The sequence below is a fragment of the Cygnus atratus genome, chromosome 18, assembly GCF_013377495.2.
Source record: "Cygnus atratus isolate AKBS03 ecotype Queensland, Australia chromosome 18, CAtr_DNAZoo_HiC_assembly, whole genome shotgun sequence".
Lineage (NCBI taxonomy): Eukaryota > Metazoa > Chordata > Aves > Anseriformes > Anatidae > Cygnus > Cygnus atratus.
The window spans coordinates 8,115,636-8,134,012 of record NC_066379.1 but is presented as its reverse complement, the minus strand read 5'-3'; the positions used below and the strand labels follow the sequence as shown (position 1 = coordinate 8,134,012).

General features: G+C 40.3%; 1 protein-coding gene across 2 annotated transcripts; it reads right to left on the bottom strand.

Moving 5' to 3' along the window:
• Positions 1–7,028: 7,028 nt before the first annotated feature.
• PCTP (phosphatidylcholine transfer protein) lies at positions 7,029–18,112 on the bottom strand. 2 transcript variants are annotated; one of them, XM_035558918.2, is made up of 6 exons: positions 17,031–18,112; positions 13,713–13,830; positions 9,996–10,075; positions 9,489–9,660; positions 8,744–8,811; positions 7,029–8,273 (listed from the first exon to the last, which is right to left on the bottom strand). In XM_035558918.2, exons 1-6 carry the CDS (start codon positions 17,256–17,258, stop codon positions 8,208–8,210), a joined length of 732 nt encoding a protein of 243 aa, XP_035414811.1. In that variant the 5' UTR covers positions 17,259–18,112; the 3' UTR covers positions 7,029–8,207. The 2 variants fall into 2 exon arrangements, with proteins under 2 accessions (XP_035414811.1, XP_050570363.1); XM_050714406.1 differs by lacking the exon at positions 8,744–8,811.
• Between the last annotated feature and the right edge of the window lie 265 nt (positions 18,113–18,377).

Genomic DNA, 18,377 nt, shown 5'->3' with positions numbered 1-18,377 from the left:
ATTCCACTGCTTATTTGTGTACTTTGCCACCTCATAGTATTTATTAGTATTTGGGGAAAAAAAATTAAAAAAAATCATGGGACAATGGAGGTGCTGTAGACAAAACACCACCTTGCTGGGTAGACAGCAACTGACAGAAATCCGAAGTGGAAGGTTTAATGTTTGTCCTTTTAACCCACCTAAGAGCGTGTGACATTACAATAGCCTTCTACAGTACTTGCAATTTCCTCTAATATCCCCGGTGAGCCAGATGAGCTTTGTGGATGCTTGCTTCACTACCAAAAATAGACTGTGCTACCCCAGGTAGCTGATATTTCATTCATTTGATCTCTCTGCTGTAGAAACTACTGAATGCATATTAGTAATACTGCCCTACTGAAGAGTTACAACAGGAACCTTGTTTATTTTCCTCCTCATTTGCTTCTGTGGCCAATGAACTTATTGTGCACCCGCAAGCCCCAAAATACTGTTTGAATTGAAGTTGTGACTGTGGAAAGCAAGAGTGGAGCAATGCAGGGTTGTTGATTTTTTTAAACTTTTCTAGATATTTGGAGAAAACAGGAAACTGCAAAAGCTGAAGCTATCTTATCTAGGGAAGAATGCTCTAAGAGCTTGGTGTTTCCATTACTGTAACAGTGCTAAACTAATACAGGTTTTCAATGTCAGAACACAAAATTTGCTGGGACTGTAGCAAATATGTTTGTTCTTTGTTTAGTTGGCACAGCAAAAATCTCAAAATAAGTCTTCATTTTGGGAATGGAAATACATCCAGGATTTTTATAATACAGTAAAATGCACAAGAACTGACAAGCATAAAAATAATAAGTAAGCAGACTGAGATCCTTGAGAATGACATTTGTCCTTTACTCTCCTGAGCAGGAAGCACGGCTAAGTTGGTAGCTCACTGGGCTAAGATGTCAGAAGGTCAGATCACACATTAGGATTTGGGCTCATCCCAAATGTTGACACGGTACTGTAGGGGGAAGGGAAAGGGAAAAGCATGCGAGAGTAAAAGACGTCACCAGTAAACATTGACTGGAAATATCCACCATTGGACCAGGTATAGGAAAGCCCACTGTAGAATCAATACAAAGATCTGTCCTCTATTCCTAATTACTGAATTAGGCTGGTAGTAAGAATCAGGTCTTATGAAGAAGATTCCACTTAATAACACTAAATATTCCTTTAATATTAATTCAGTTTGAATTAAATATGATCGAATGCATGTTCCCATCTGACAAAAAGGGAGTCTCAGGATGTATAAGGCTGTAATTTTGTGAGTGCTGTTTGGCTTGGCATGTTTGCCTTAAAAATATTGTGCCATGATGGTTCAGGTAAAGCCAGAGGATCATTGTGGAATGCTTAGATATTCTAAACCTGCATTCAATTTTGTCTTTTTATTACATCACAACTTTGCCCAGTTGAGGCTTTCCCAGCTTTAACCTTTCACATATGATCTACAGCTGCTGGGTGCAACAGGCAATAAACCATAACAACTGGCATCAATAACTTGTTTCTGAGTGTGCAGCACAGTCTCAGTTTGTCTTTTCATTGCTACTCTTTTCCAAAAGCATTCATGTTGTCACTCGGTAGTGTATTTATTACAACATTAGGCTTCATTAGCAAAGATTCAGAAATTCTGCTTTCATTTCATCTACTTTAAATTTCCCAGATTTCTCTCTCACCTAATTCCAACCAGTAATCATAGTTAAAATAATAAATTAAAACAATAATGCAAGCTAACCACAAGTCTCTTGTCAAAAGTGTGAATATACCTGTTTGTAATATGGGTTCGATTACAGTATTTTCCTATTCTTGTGCATCTCATTGTACATTGTAGGAATTTAGCTTATTCAAGTCAGTTTGTTAAATAGCAGTATTTGAAAAGAAAATAATTCTGCCTACTCAGAAGGATTTGTACGGTGATCTCCTGGATTTATTAATAAAAATCATAAAATAATCCAGCTTGGGAAGGACATATAGGGGTCAACACATCATCTGTTCCAACCTGCAGCCCAGTGCATCACCAAATTTGAAGTTAGCTTTAATTTCAAAGTCAGATAAATTGCCGAGGGCCTTGTCCAGCTGAGCTTTAAGTATCTCCAAAAATGGAGATTTCGTAATCTGTCTGAGCAACTTGTTTCATTGCTGATCATCATCACTGATAAAAACACTGAAGTACAAAAACCACCTTCCTTCATATTGTTATAAAATATCCTGATATCTACTGATCATAAAACAGATGAAAAACAAAATACTAGTTCTCTACTCAGATCATATTTTCAAAATAAACTTAATAGCAATGAAATTCAGTGTACAAAATTACTAGTCTGAAAGAGATGGTTTAAATGCATGTCTGTTAAACATACATTATGAAGGGGAATGACTTGTATTAATGTGATGCAAGTAATTGCATTTGGTGATCTGGTAGATATTTCTAGACTTGTCTTTGCTGAAAGACCTTTAAGAGTCATCAGAATATTTTAGTCTTATTCTCTAACTTGTTCCAAATGGATTTCAAAGTCCTTTTTCTAAATTGCTGGCATGCTGGCCTCTCATTGTAGTGAATTCATCAAGCTAATTATTTAGTGACATTGCTCTCCACTTCATGGTTTCTAGAACTATGCCTTCAGTGTTATCAAGGGTCAGTTTATACCCATGTTACAAAAAAAAAAAAAAAAAAAAAAAAAGGCAACAAAAATAACCAACAGTGGAAGGCAATGTGCTTTCTCACATGCCCACCTCACACTCTCAGACAATAGACCTTTTTCTTTTTAGTGTCAAAGTAATTTCCTGCTGAAGAAATGTTCCTACTGTTTGTTTTTATTTCAATAGGTGAACGGCATCATATGAGCCTTTCACAGGATAAATGGGTTGGCCAGGCAATTTTGGCTTCTTGTGGGATCACGCTCTCCATTCAAATATACAGCTCAATTATATGACTTCCATACTGAGAAAGTGCATTAACTTTTAAAATGCACAGCAGTAGCCTGGTCTTAATAAAAATGTTTAAAACCCACTCTCAAACTAGAACTCCAAGTTGCAGCTGAATATGAAACATCCACTTATAGCCAATTACACACAATTTCTGTTACGCTTTGGAAGATACGTATATACACTAGGGATATTAAAAGCCAAGCCCCCCAGAACTCTAGGTGAAATAGGGAAAGGCTTAAAACCTTTCAAGATATGCTTAGACAGAAAGGTGGTGAGACTTGTAACTTAACAGCAGGCATCTGTTTCAAGTATGAACAGCACATAGGTAACCTTTGGCCTTAAGTATTACAGAATCTCTTGGAAGAACTGCTACAATCCAAAACTTGCCATTTTAGGAACAACACAGTCTATTAAAATTCATTCTCAAGAGTTTCTCTGTAGAGAGACTCTATCAGAGAAGTACATTTGGGACAAAAAAGTGTCCCTTCCAGCATCAGAATGCTTATAATCTCTTCTACCTCCAGTGATCAAACAGGTCTTAGAAAAATCTAAAAGTATGCATAAATATTTAGTGAAGACAGAGAAAGAGATAAACTCATGTAAATATTTTACAGATACTTGTGCTTGAACTGTAGGAACAACTTTCAGTTTAACTAGGTGCACAGCTGGGATGCAGGCAATTTTTCTCGAGGCTAATATTTATACCTATATTTGAGGCCATTCAACATAATTCCTTATTTATTATGGCATGTTCCATGAAACACTTATTCACAGTGTGCAGTTCTTCCTTCTTGGGAAATGAAGGTTTCCAGTGGAGAGCCGTTCCCATTTAACACGCTCCCATCTCACAGCAGGACTCCAAGCTACTTTTGTAGTCCAGAGAATAATGGGTTATAGTCAAGTTCTCAAAGAACAGAGAATACTAAACCAACAGGGAAAGATGATGTTCTCTTTCTGTGTGCATATGTGTTCATATGTAATCCTAATTAGTATGTTAATTGGCCACTGCAGAAAAAAAGAGACAAAAAAAAAGAAAAAAAAAAGTAGAATGCTTAAACACCAGCATTATTTATTATTTGGGTCAGGATGCCTCCTAGGTCTGCAGTTATAAGCCAGAATGGTCTGAAATCACTTAACAAAACTCATCTTGCTACAGAGATTTCTTCTTGTTATTAGTCCTCAAAGGGCATTTATCTTCAGTGTAGTCCATTGAGATCTATAATAACTTACCTCCTGTCATAAGTCTTCCTCTCTGTTTTTGTATGGAGGTTTTCAGTGTCTTACCAGCTTATGGAGATGAGTGAAAAAGGAAGAAGTGCTGTCTGGAAGCGTAGTACTCCCCTTTCATCAGAAGACTATCATGGGGCAGTAAATTTGGTTATGAAATATCCTCCTGCCTAGAGAAAGGCAAATCCATGCTCCAAGAGAGATTACTCCCAGCTAATTGAAATTTAAATACCATTAGGTCTCATTTGAAAATATTCTTTATACACAGAAGACTAAGATAATGGAAACCCAAAGTGTTGGTTGGAAGATAGGCGGCCTACTAGCGTGCATTAGTATCAGACGTCTATCCCCCTATCTTCCCACATTTTTCTGTTCCATTAAATTATAAAAAGCCAATGACCTGCTTGAGAAATAAAGTATCAACCAGATGTTTCCTGAGCAAAGACAACTTGTGTTTCCCTTTACACATCATCTTCTGAGAGGCAGAACTACAGTGACTGCACATCTGACATCATTCACTGTGTTGACTTTGGGTTACTCAGAATCTTTCCTTTACTTAACCTTCCAACCCAAATACAATAGTTTTATAGAGATCACATGGAAAGAATGGATTTGAATGACTAGAACACGACATAGAAGAATGGTTTATATGCATTTTGCTACAACAAAGCCATTTGCTGTCACAGCCATAAAATAATGACTTGAGGGGAGGAGGGCTGTCAGTTTTCTCATACAGATTTTGGCAGGACAAAGTGCTGCAAATTGCCCAGTATCAGTCCTCATGGAAACAGGAGGTGGGTGAGCGGTAATGCCAAAACCAAACAACTTCTTTCTGTGAACAACACGCAAAAATAGGATTTTAGAAGACCTAGTAACTTTAAAAAAAAATTTATATATGAGAATAGAGCCAAAGCTCATTATGATTTATAGAAAATCAGATCACCGAGCTTTGAATCAGATACCTGTAATATTGCCAGAAACTACAGCAGTTTCCTAGTTCTACTTCACCATCAGGAAAACTTCATTAGTACCTACTGTTCTGTTAATAAGGGTGGGATATTTAAAATAAGAGGCTCAGTCATCATCTAGTGGAAATTCTTCATTCTTTTTCTTCAAAAGATGCTATAACTCACAATATATCATTCTACAAGCACAAATTCAGAGCTCCATTCGTAGGCAAGCTGGTAGCAACAGAAAGCTAACTTTCAGGTACTACATGAACAAGCAGCATGGGACAGGGCTGGCATTTTTTGAGTTCTGTGCACAGCACTTACAACGTACCATGCCTTACAACTTTCACAGCAGGTACATTTCTGTTCAAGCTATCCAGAAAAGTTCACAATGCAGATATAATTTATACATGAACAATATATTTAATCAGTCCTGAATAAGGCTCTAAAATGCTGTATGAATAAGTCTTCTGCATCCAAAAACTTAACAATACAAACACTTTTTTCCAGGCCATAATCTCCCACTTAAACAAGAAGCCCCACCACACAAAGCTGCAACAGCTTTTTCCTCCCTAGCAATAAAAGATAGGTGTAGTAACTCATACTTAAATAAAAAGAATGAAGTGCCACTGCATATTTATATCACTATGAAAGGCAATGGGGACCTAAATTTAACAGATTTGATGTTGTATTCATCTCACTTCACTGATTAGTTGCTGTGAATAAAGGAAAAGCTGTTTTCAGTAGCTACTGTTTAATCAAATTTGAATTTTAATTTGGAAAGTTGTGTACAGCACAAGAAACTGCCTGTGCAATGGCTTCTAATAAGGGTACATGAGCAAATGCCATGTATTCTACGCTCTCAGTGTGAGGTCTGTAGGAAATCAAGTTTTCAGCAAGATTGACAATGGGACCATTCAGCTTCTTGAACGCTCAGTCTTAATGCTTCAGCCTGCTGCAGACAAATGTGTACTATGTCTTGATGACAAGTGACTATAAGAATGACAAGGAGGCAATCATGAACTTATGAACACAAAATGCTTCCACTTTATCCTGCTTTCATTAAAGACTAAACAAAATTATGGAATAGGTGAAGAAAAATTAAGAAAATTAACTCATCTGTACATGATTCATCTCTGTGCACATACTCAGTTCAATAGGTAAATGTTCTTGTAAATCTTGGAACTCTGTTTTAAGGTGGATTTACATTGCAGATAGGTTTTATATTACTGTGGTACAGGGGTAGTTTATCTCACACGCAATCAGAAATCCATTACTTTCCATGACTGATCTAGGAGGATCCATACTCAGCTAGTCCCCTTTTAAAATTCCATTATCTTCAAGTCTAGAACAGTTTGGTTTGCTTTTCTGTCTTTTGGAACAATCCACCCAGTTCCTCCTTTGCTACTTTCTTTCAGGACATAACTTGTATCCCAATCCTGTTGTTCAAAAGCAACAGTATTCTTGTGATTGCTTATGACAGTTGAATTCCTACATATTTATCAGTGCTAAAAATGATTTCTGAAGCTCAACGTAATTTTTGGAAATACTGCCCAAAAAAAGATGCTCAAGTAAAACACCATCATATTTTTGACATGATGAATATGATTAATTTTTGACATACAAATTTGGGTCCAGCTCCAGTAAGTGCATATGTACAAAAATTATGGACAGTTAAGGAGAATTATGCTTGAGTACTATTCTCTGTTGGTGTTTGTTCTCCAACTAAAAGACACTTGAAAAAAATGCCTAAACTGATGAGGAGTTTGCTGCCAGAACATGGGGAATCCTGCTTAGTTCTCATGAACACAAGTTAGTCTTCAAAAAGTCTTCAAAAATGAAACAGCACGTGAAATCAGCCTGTCATTTCTGACCTGCCCAGTCTTAAACATGAGAGACTTAACAAAAGGACTTCATGGATAGAATAATGATTTATTAGAAACATTCACATAAGGTATAAAGGCAATCACTTCAACCATTTCTTTTTTAACAATATAAAGCTACCCCATTACAAGATCTGTTCAACAACAGGAGCAGATTTAGTAAAGATGCAGAATATTTTACATCCCTGAGATCGAGGCCCCCTCACCCTTGATGCACTCCCCCTGCAAAGATGCTGCAAATTTAATTTCCTGCTCAGTTGTGATTTTAGTGGATTACCATCCAAAATGAACATTTTCATTCTTTATATCAGCATGAAATTTAAAAATGCAAGCAATCCCAAGTTTCATATCAAGTTCATTCACAAGCAGGGAAACAAGTATGTCTAAATCAGTTGCAGGCATCCGGTTTAAAATTACTTCCAATTTAGAGTTGGTGTCCGAACTGCTTTCCAAGCAGTCAGTGAAGTTACTGACTCTGAAGATGTAACGTGTTCCCCTTAAATTAACCACGGAAGCCAACTCCTCCTTTTTTGCTAGCTAGACAGAGCTAATGCTCTGTACTTTTCATATCGGGGTACTGGGTGTGAACACTAGGCTTTAGGTACATGTGCTTTTATATCTGGACTTAAAGCCATCACAAGGAAGCTTAGTAACAAAGTTCCAGCTCCTACCGCAGACTTCACGTAATTTACCTATACACACTCTGTATTGTTTTTAGGTTAATAGCATGCAGACAATTTTAAGAATGATAAATTCAGGTAGCAAAAGTGTTTCCTCCCAGGCAATGCAAGATCCATTATTCAATTTCAGTACAAAGACACCCTGCAAGGCCACAAAGACAGATCCAGGCAGAAAATTTTCAGTACAAGTTCAGACATTTTTCCTAGTGAAAATCATCATCTCTTGCCTGAGGATGTAATATTTTAATCAATAAAACTCCTCTAGCTGACCTATGGCAATCAGCGTAAGCAAAGCATGGGGGACATGACAAAATTTAAGTACTATGAAAAGGAGACAGCTGATGTTGTATTAACTTGGTGGAGGCTAGCTCTTCACTTGGAGATGGAAACAAAGGTCTAACAAGATTCAAGGCATAAACCAACAAAAATAAAATTATTTCCAATGTTAGAGGTAGATTTTATCCAGTGTATAATAGCCATTCCTGTAAGTGCAGTACTTTAGGAATTAAATAATTCAGATCAAATGTGACTTATGTTCTCTTAGAATAATTACGGCAAGCTTTTTGCATATCCTTCAAGAAAGCAGGTACGCCACTCTGTAAAGAGAAAAGCAGTAAGTCACTCTTGCATAATGTAATCAAAAAGAATTATAGCAAGATGAGTATTCCCACCATATAGATCGAGGCCTTCAAATACAGGACAATTTAAGATCTGGTACAAGCAGACCATTCTTTTAACAGTACATGACCAGACTGCATTATCGAAGTTTGCAAATGTTAAGGCTATTCACATACAATCTGGAACATTGATTTGTTGTTTTTCTTGCACAAATTGCACCTACACCACTGACTAAGCCAAGGAATTTGATAGTAATCGAAAAATATTAAGACAATTGCTATGAAGAGAGCAACACTGAGTCTCTAAAAATAAGACTGCGGAAGACCTAGGAGGATGAATACATCCATTTCAGAATAAAAAAATAATAATTTTACCCAACATGCAGAAGACAGGTTTGGATGCAGTGAATAGATTTTTTGAAACAATTGCCCTGTCAACCTTTACTTACCTTGGCAGCCCAATTGACCAGCCATGATGGAATCATGCCACCAGGGTTATCAAAATAGTACATATAGACTGGAGATGAGAGAGAAGTTACCAGAAAGTTATCCAGACATAGCTTAGGTATTAGCTCTAATACCATATGACAGAAACTATCAGGGCGCATGACTGAAGCACTAAGTACAAGAGTTCTGCTCCAAGTTCTTTACAAAAAAAAAAAAAGTCAAACTTGTATTGAATTGGAATTTGAGATAAGTATAATCATTCCTAGTTAACCCCTGAGGAGCTCAGAGAATCATAATACTAATTTATGCTATTCCAAACCAGTTTAAGCAGCCTGTCTTATAAAATAAATGTGTCTTTAAAGGACAAGTGAGTCAGAAGTCACTTTCTAGGCAAAGCCTGTCATCTATAAATCCGTCAAACATGGTACTTAAATCATTGATGAATTAAGCACTTTCCAACTCTACCCAATTGAGCTGACTGGCAGAAAGACAGGGGTGTGTGTGTTTTGTAGTGAAGTGATCAGTAATCTATTCTTAAATACCAAGCCCAACCATTAAAGATCTTCACAGTAAAACACTGTGCTGGATTTTTCCAAGTTTCATTTTTAAATACTACTAGAGCTCAGTATATCCACTTTACATAGTAACTGTTTTAGCTTAAAATCTCCAGTCTCCCTCTTCATGCATTTTGCTAATGCACACGCTCTTTGGCTACATGACTTGTGATCCTGTTTTTTGACCTCTTACCTTTAGATCCGGTCTTGCCATCACTTTCAATTGCCAGACTTTGTTTATAACTTTTAACTCTGATAATACCAGGCTTTTCAGGGCACTGAGGAACAGACACGCTTTGAGCTAACACAACCCAGATCTTCCGCCCATCAAAATCCATCTCTTGACATTCACGAATATAGACATACTGTGTTCTGAGTTGAGGAGGCATGTCAAAATAGTGTCAGTTTGACATATGATGAATTGACAAGTGAATTCCGTTACAAATACCAGCCCCTTCAAGTTATTTCTTATGCTTACGCAGGATTCAATCCTGCAGAGTGATAATTCAGCTGTGCAAGCTTTAGTTGTGTGTGGGAAGAAGCACCCACACTCTTCTTCCTGCTATACATATTGATATAACACGAGGACTGTGAGGTGCTAGATCAAGTGCAGCAGAGCTGTAGTGTCAGCAGTCCGTCAGGATCCCTGGATGACCAGGTGACAAAAAATACAATGAAAGCGAAAAGCTTGAAAGGATACATCTCTGTTTGAGAGAGGAAAAGGGTACTTCACTTCCCAGTAGATTATTTTTTCACCGTCGTAAGTTTTCTCATGCAGTTCTACGGTTGAAAAAGGAAGATTGTTAGATATTTTTAATTTCCAGTGCAATACAAGCATATACGGCATTAAGGACTGTTCAGACTTCAGACATGAACCCATTCTGCACGCAACCCTTACATCAAAATTGATATGCATGTAAAGTTGTAGCAGTAGATGATTAAAAAAAATAAGTCTGTAGCAAGATTGCTCAGGAACCAAACACACAAACACAGGTGGCCCATTTTTTTCTGCTGCTACTCAGTTCATTGATGCAAAAAGAAAAAAATGAACAGGATAAATGTGGGAGGAAGCACAGTCAAATTTCTTTTCAGACAGTTAGCTCAGTCCGAGCCTTTCCATCTCAAAGCCTTCTCCTCACCGATGCATATTCTGCATTACTCTGAACCACAAGGAGAACATTCTTTTTCAGAAGCACGTCATTATCCTTGTAAATGATTCTGAGTTACTATGGAACTCGGACAAGTACTGCTTTCTAATACCTTAAGAGGTCTTACATGACAGATTAATGAAATTTGGAAAAGCTATTCAGAAGTTCGCAACAGTATATAAAAGCAACAGTGAACATGAAGCTTGAACAGTTTATGAGCCTCCATTATACAACCTTCAGTCTGCTTGGAAACTCAATCAGAAGGCAGCTGAATGGGGAAAAAATAGCTAAGAATAACCCCCAAAACATGACAGTGACTCGGACAGGAGTAGTGTGGCATAAAGGAGGGAAAAATAGTTCAAATCAAACTACAAAACTGAGTTTTAAGAACCGTCTACTGTGTAGCACCATCTTTTCAGGCAGTAACTGCCATTGTCAGGGTAAGGATATGACAGGTGTCAGACCTGAGCTGGGGTAAGTTCTTGCCTGTCCAGGGACTTGTCATTTCATGGGTTCAGCTATAAAGACTGATCCAGACCAGGTGGTTCACATCAGCAGGCAGAGTACTTTTCCCCTCCATTAGGGCAGACTTCTGTCTGAGGTACTACAAATCCTTCAGAGCTAATGCAAGCCTGCCGGATCACTTTCTGTGGTTTTGAAAATAAGTCTAGAACAGACAGATAACTTCATTGCTAAGGCAAGAAGAGTGCCATAAGTGGCAGATTATTTCCCTATATGACATGCTCCCAACTAGGCTTCTATTAGCATGCCCTTCCAGTCAGCTGTCACCCACAAAAACAGCTTCTCCTCTTCTCCAAAGCGGAGCAGTATCAGATGCACAATACTCCCAGTGCTGTAATAAGCTACAGCGTTATGCTTGCCACCAGAGGTCACTGGAGCATTGGTTTATTAGCTTTACTTTCATTTCTAACTGTGGAGCTTTGCTTTTTCAAAGAAATTAAGACACTGATTTAAAGACCTTGATGTAACTGTTAGCAACTAACTCACCTACCTACAATGTATCACCAGACTGATTTCTTCATAATAGGCACATCAGCCTTTGCTACTTTAGCAGTCAGTTACTACCATTAAATTTCTGGGTAGTATGATCTCAGTCAGGACAGTGTTCCAATTAGGAGCAACAAGTTTCAGTATTGCTCAGGCCCAACTGTTTTGTATCATACCACAGGAGCATGTGGTACTTCAGTCACTACCGTTTAGTCACAGCTTCCCTGATAAATTGGCAGCTGCAGCACAGGTCAAGCCCCCAGGCCTCAAGATATCCCCATCACAGCTGCGAGGTGCTGCTCTCATGGATATCCAGGAGCCTGCTTTGGAAGCAGCCGGGGTGCTAACAGCAATGCAACAGCAGTAACAGACTGACAGTGACATTTCAGAGGCCAAGGGCAAATCCTTGGCAAGAAGATATCAAAGCATGAGCCTCTAGAGTACTCACGGGAATCCTGTTCATATCTGCCTCCAGTCAGGCCTTCACAAAAAGTTTTGCTGAACAGAACCAGAGGATAGAGGTTAGCTCCTCTCACAATTAGTGCAGGAGCAGTTACCTTTTCAACTAAAAAGTCAGCTACTGCTACTCTGGTCTCGTTTTTATTTCAATGCCAGCCAGCAGTTCAGCAGAGAACTCCTCCTTGGACTGCCGTTACTGTCAAGCTGCAAGAGCAACAAGGAATACAAATAGTAAAACAAAGAGCAAGAAGGCTCTGAGTGGAAGCTTTCACATTTTTTCCCTACATGTGAAGGCAGAAAAAACAACTTATATAATTTACATTAAAAACGTTTGCTAGCACTATTTCATTGTAAGTACACTTCTAAGGAATGGATAGGCATGTCTTAAATTTTAAGCTAAAAAGAAAGCCTAAATATTATGTTTATGCCCTTAAGCAGTAAACTTCTGTGTAACATTGTACTTGAAATACGAGCACAAGTATGAACTTGCAGATGAACATATCATGGTCAGCAAGGATAAAAACTCCAGCTCTGCTACATTATCTAGTTTTTTGTCTAAGGGTGTAGCTTCCCCCAACTGCTTCCTTTCTTTTCTCAAAGACGGCGTTACAAAAAAATGCCTTATTTAAAAAGGATTCAGTTCTCCTAAATGAACTTAAATCAAAGACTACTGAAGTAACTTTAACACAAGGTGTTTGACATCCAATATGATAATGTTTGTGTATTTGTCGTGTTTGACATCCAATATGATAATGTTTATGTATTTAGAGTCCACCTCCATCTCTTTTTATTTCATTAGTGGAAAAGCAGCCTTTGCTACAGGAAAGCTAGCGCCCAATTAGACAGATAACACCTTTACTAATTTAGACACAGCTTCTGAATTGCGACCAAGTACTGATGTGAACCAAATTAGTGGTTCTCTATGAAAATGCAGCCAAAGGCATTACCAGCAATCATTCACAATAGATCCGTCCTCAATGTAACAAGCACAACATTTAACAATTCTTTGGTTTTGTAACACTGTTCTTTGTTCAGCAAGACATATGTTTCAGTTTTATTGGCCTGAACTTACTTCATGCACAGACTTGAAATGGGATGTCTCCTTATCTTTAAATAAATGGATTATGGGAGACCTGCATCAGTTAAATCCTTGCCTTGTCCCTGATGATTTAAGATGTTTTAACATCATCTGGATATCCAGGTCCAACCCCCTTTTTCAAAGACAACGTTAAACATACAAAAATAAATTAGCTATTCCTTTCTCTGTGAAAGCCCCAAATCACTAACTCTTCTCTGGATTTAAACATTTCTGATTGTAAAAGGTGCCAAGAACAACCACTTTCAGGAAAAATAAATTACACATCAAACTGGTGTAACCCACTGCACTCTTCCAGCCCCTGCTACAATATGCAAAGATGCACAGAAGGTACAGAACACCTACTAAAGTTTAACTAACAAATTACAACAGTATTTGAAGATGCTAGGTGCTCCAGAATAACAAGTGATGTTAAATTCATACATTAAAGTTATTCGATGTTAAAGTAAATTTGATGTTAAAGTTATATGCTTTAACCGACATGGAAAAAAATCATTCCAAAAGGAAGCTTTGTGGTGGTGAGATGTTAACTGTTCCACATCAGTGTTTACTTGTATAGCTGCAGAGTGCAACCTTATCCCAAAAGACAAGTGAGTCTGTCCCAACGTCTTTGGACAATACAGCTTTAAAATACCTTTGAAGAAAGCTTTAGTGGGAAGTCAGTGCGGACATAAAACTTGCTTTTAAACTGCCTAGATCAGCTTACCTTTAACATACTGGTCCCATTGTTTTCTGAAATCTAAATCCATATAGACATCTGCGCACAGTTTTGGGGGACAGTCAGCAAGCCCACCGAAGATTTTATACTCATAAAGTCCTGATTGCTGTGGAAACAGAATAGGGAGAGGAAAAGTCACACAGGAAAGGGAAGTATTCTGCAGCAGAGAGAACAGCTGAAGGAAGTTAGGTGGGGCACATACTACAAATACGCTCAGGAGCTGTGAAAGCAAGTGTTGAAAAAACAATGCAAGATTCAGTCTTTAACCTCTCGACTTTTTGATGTATACATGAAAGTTTAAATCCAGACAGGCTGACCTGCCCAGCACAATGGTTGTTCCTTCCCTTACACCAGTATGCTTTTACTTCATAAGTAGTTCCAGAGGGACCATGTTTCTTCACGCACACGCACCCCTTTTCATCTCCAGTGGTCAGTGTGGCCTAAATCCTGCCCACATTAAAGCATACCAGAACATGAGCATTTAATTGTGGCAGAGCCTCAAGGCTCTATGTAATGGACATAAGGATCTCATTTATTTCCAGGAGGTTACCAAGTACTACATGATCCGGAATATGCCTTCCTGAAAGTTAGGTATGCTCATCCCGGAGACTGTGATATAAGAATGCTTTATAGTGTTCATGCTTATATACGATGCACTACATATATTTGCCTTGAGTACCTATTAGTTATTTTCTTTCTGAAAACTGCCTGCAGTGAAAGGGTGGGGTGCAGGATATCTCCAACACCAATACTTCTAATGTTTCTTTAAACATATGGAAACTACATCTGTGCCTATAGAGCAATGCTGTACTATTGTTAGTACCGGTTCATGACTACATTATAACAATGAGAGTATTTTGAGAATACAGTGTAGGAGTCAAATTCAAGCATTCCCAGGGAAAGGGAAGGAAGGATTATACAACATTCTGTTAGTGAATAGTTGATCTTTCTTCTTTTCCATTCTTCACACTTTACAACTCAACCCTAGAAGATGCTGTACTGGAAGGTAATAACAGGTCCAAGAAACTTAAGTTACTCATCTTCGCTGTGGCACCATTAAAGCATAAATCCCTAGCTTCAATCCTGAACTGTTGAGCACCTATGCAACCCCATAAACTCATATCACCTTTGTGAAAGGCATCCGCATTTCCTTTTTTACAAGGCAGGTAATTTTGAAAATATCATACTTCAAACTGTATCAAGACCACCAGTACGAATCATAGAATATCCCGAGTTGGAAGGGACGCTTTCAGTCTATGCCAAAGCACTAAGCTGGTACTTCAAAAGTATTTGTTTTAGCTTAAGCACTACTTCATTCCAGGGTCACTAGTCAGAAATGCTATATGGATTATCTTACGTGTATGTGTACTTACATTAAGTGTCATGTAAGACGAGACTATACAAACCACCAATTTCCTCACTCTTCTAATAATTTGTAAGTCTTATGTTCTCTTGTCACTGAGCTGCTCTTCCACTGAAGAGACATTTTTCTGTTCTTTTCCTGGACTTTAATTACAACTGTATTTGAGAGTTAACAAACCAAGCCCACCTGAAACATTAATTCCGCAGCCAATATATAAAGCTCTTCACCAGCACACCCCCTGTTCCATTGCATCCTTTAGCTCCTCTTAATCCTTTAGCTCTTTTTGTCAGAGGAAAGCCATGGAGCAATTCTTTCATTTAAACTACCAGAGCTTGCCTCAAAGACTTTGTATAGAATTGTATGCTTCATAATTTAAGGAGAATAGACTATAGTTTACACTTCTAAACAGAGTAAAAGCTTTAGGAACACAAACTATTACATCGTATTGTTTGTTTCTAAAGCTTTTATGTTCCACTCAACAGGCAGCTGGAAGTGCCAGTAATACTTTTTGATCAAGGACTATCAAAAGATATGCTTACAATATTGGTCTTTAAAACGTTTTTGCTATAGGCAGAACTTCCAACAGAGGTCAAAATAGAGCTGGTAATGATGTAATTTACTGCCAAAGAATTCAGAAACTGCTACAAATCTCCTCACCCAGTACATAGGATTCTACCTTACATTCAAAGTTAGCTGCTCAGCTGGTTCACAGTATCAGTCCAATTATTCTGTCATCTTTAGCCTTCAAGTTCTTGTACTACAGCTCCAGAAGGATCAGCTTATTCATGTAGAAATGATGCTGTTCTTCTCTACCAGTTTAAGCATTCCACTGCTGGACAAATTGTGCCATACCTCATTGAATACCTTTTACTGAAAAGGCAGTATTTTGAGAGAGTATGAAACAACACATCATGATCTGACAAGTGAACAGTACATCTTGCAGCAAGTAAGACAAGGACAGTCAATGAAAACAGCAATTTACAACAAGAAAATTAAAACAAGTCAAATGTTTCAGGTTTCAGAGGCCTATCAGTAGGGGAATTGATCAACGGGTTGGAATACAGCACTGAAAAGCTGTGGGAAAAGGTGTACAGGAAAGCCTGGGAGATCTATTTGTGTAGCCTGAAGAGAAGATGGAAAGAGAAGGCAACAGAAAATATAAATGCTGCCTTTAGCTTCCTGAACTACCACTGTTACAGTTGATGTGCAGTTCAGTAAGTGTTAAAAACCAATTTTTCCAGTAACAACTTGAAGTGAAGACCCTCCTCTTCAGATATGGTTCTTCTTTTCCTGGGGCACTTCAAGGCAACTGAATGACAGAATAAACAAGAGACTTATTTCCCAGCAAAATCAGAAGACTGGACCTGTGCCGTTCTCTTGCAGCCTACCCAGTCCTTCCACCTACCCTAAATCGGGGTCAGTGCACAAGAGGCAAAACAAAACACCTGAATGTTTTTCAGCCAGCTTAACAGTCCATCCATATAAAAGCAGAATTTCACCCCCACCGTTTTTGAACTACCTCCTGATTTTAGGGGCAGAAAGGTGAAAAATTCAGCTCGGAAGGGATTTTGGAGAGGGGGAGAAGGCAGGGAGCCGGCAGCCTCTGGCACAGGTGCGCAGGGAGGAGTCCCCCGGCACCCCCAGGCCGCCGTTGCCCCACGAGCTGCCCCGACCCCGGCTGCTGGCGAGCCTGGAGCTCCCCGCGGCAGAGCGGCTTTCCCCGGCAGCAGTTAATAGCATTACCCTGCAAGCTGCTTTCTGGGAGCACGGGGAAACCGAGCTGGGGGCGGCGGGACACGGCGGCGCCTCCCGCAGCCCGGCCGCCCCCGGGCCGCCCCGCTCCTCCCGCCGAGGCCCGGCCCCGGTTCCTCGCCCCGGGCCCGACCGGGGAGCGCCCGAGGCCCCGCCGCCCACGGTGCGAGGGAGCTCCCCTGCCCGCCCACCTCGTCGTACAGCCGGTAGATCCTGACGCCCATGCTCTCCACCAGGAGCTGCCAGGGCGCCACCGGCGCCGCCTGGTCCAGCTCCCGGCAGGCGGCCCGAAACTGCTCCTCGGAGAAGCCCCGAGGCGGCGGCGCCTCCATTCTCCGCACCGGGAGGCGGTGGCGGTAGCGCGGGGCCCAGCCAATGGCCGCCGCCGCCCCTCCCGCCGGGCCGCCCGGCCTTGTCATGGCGGTACGGGGCTGCGCTGAGGGCCGAGGCCGGGAAGGGCTCTGGGGTCTGGGGTCCGGGTCTGGGGTCTGGGGTCTGGGGTCTGGGATCCGGGGTCTGGGCCGCCGGGAGCCCGCGGGGCGTTCGAGAGCTTAGTGCCGACCCCCGTGCGCTTTTGCCATGCGGCCCTCCGGTGGGGTCTCGGTAGGGAGGCAGCCGGTAAATGGGGCCGGGAGCTGTCGCGCCCCAGAGCTGGATCCAGTTGGCTCTGGGCCTCTTCTGATGTGTTCCCCGAGGGTGGAGATCACAGAGTCACAGAATGGTTGAGGTTGGACGGGACTTCCAGAGGTCATCTAGTTCAACCCTGCTGCTCAAGCAGGGTCACCTGGAGCATGTTACACACGATGGCATCCGGATGGGTTTGGAGTATCTCCAAAGGAGACTGCACAGCCTCTCTGGGCAGCCTGTTCCAGTGCTCTGTCGCCCGAACTGTAAAGCAGTTCTTCCTCATAAGGCGATGAAACCTCCTGTGGTTCAGTCCCATGGGTATGGGGCTTCGTCAAACCTACTAAAATTTAGCCTGCCTGCCAGCACTAGCCCAGTGTTGGTCATGGTAACCTGTATGCAAGTCTGGCAACATTTAGGTTTTTCCAGCTTCTCTGCCAAGCTGCTGACTTCTTTGACAAAAAGTTCACTTATGTCAGCTGTCCCTTCCAGTTCCAGTCAACTGGTTTGCAAGCAGAGCATGAGGATTTGTGGCTGACTCTCTTTGGGGCATAAGAGCCGAGCGTCATCCTTGCACAGCGGGTTCATAAGAGCTCCAGAAAACTTTTGGAGACCAGCTCATGGTGGAGGGCAGGATGGTGTCCCACTGTCCTTTCCTGCCCAGGTTTAATGCCAGAGTTTGACCTATAGCTTCTTTCTGTAATGATGTCACGAATGCCAATAAGTCTCTGTACCTCTGTACCTCCTCCCACTGTCTCAATGAAGCTGTTGTGCAAACATTCCAGTTCTTTTGTTTTATTTTCATATGTTTACATGTATTATGGCATTTTATTATTAATATTTATACAATATGTATAAATATTTTTGTTTGTGTTCTTTGTGAATTACAATGTCGTGCTTTCAGTCGCCCCAGC

Excerpts from the sequence above, each read along its gene's own strand:
- PCTP (XM_035558918.2), bottom strand. The coding sequence starts at position 17,258 with ATGACAAGGCCGGGCGGCCCGGCGGGAGGGGCGGCGGCGGCCATTGGC. Across the intron at positions 10,076-13,712 it reads ATGGGACCAGTATGTTAAAG|AACTGCATGAGAAAACTTAC; the intron begins GTAAGCTGATCT and ends TTTCAACCGTAG. Across the intron at positions 8,274-8,743 it reads TGGTCAATTGGGCTGCCAAG|AGTGGCGTACCTGCTTTCTT; the intron begins GTAAGTAAAGGT and ends TTCTCTTTACAG.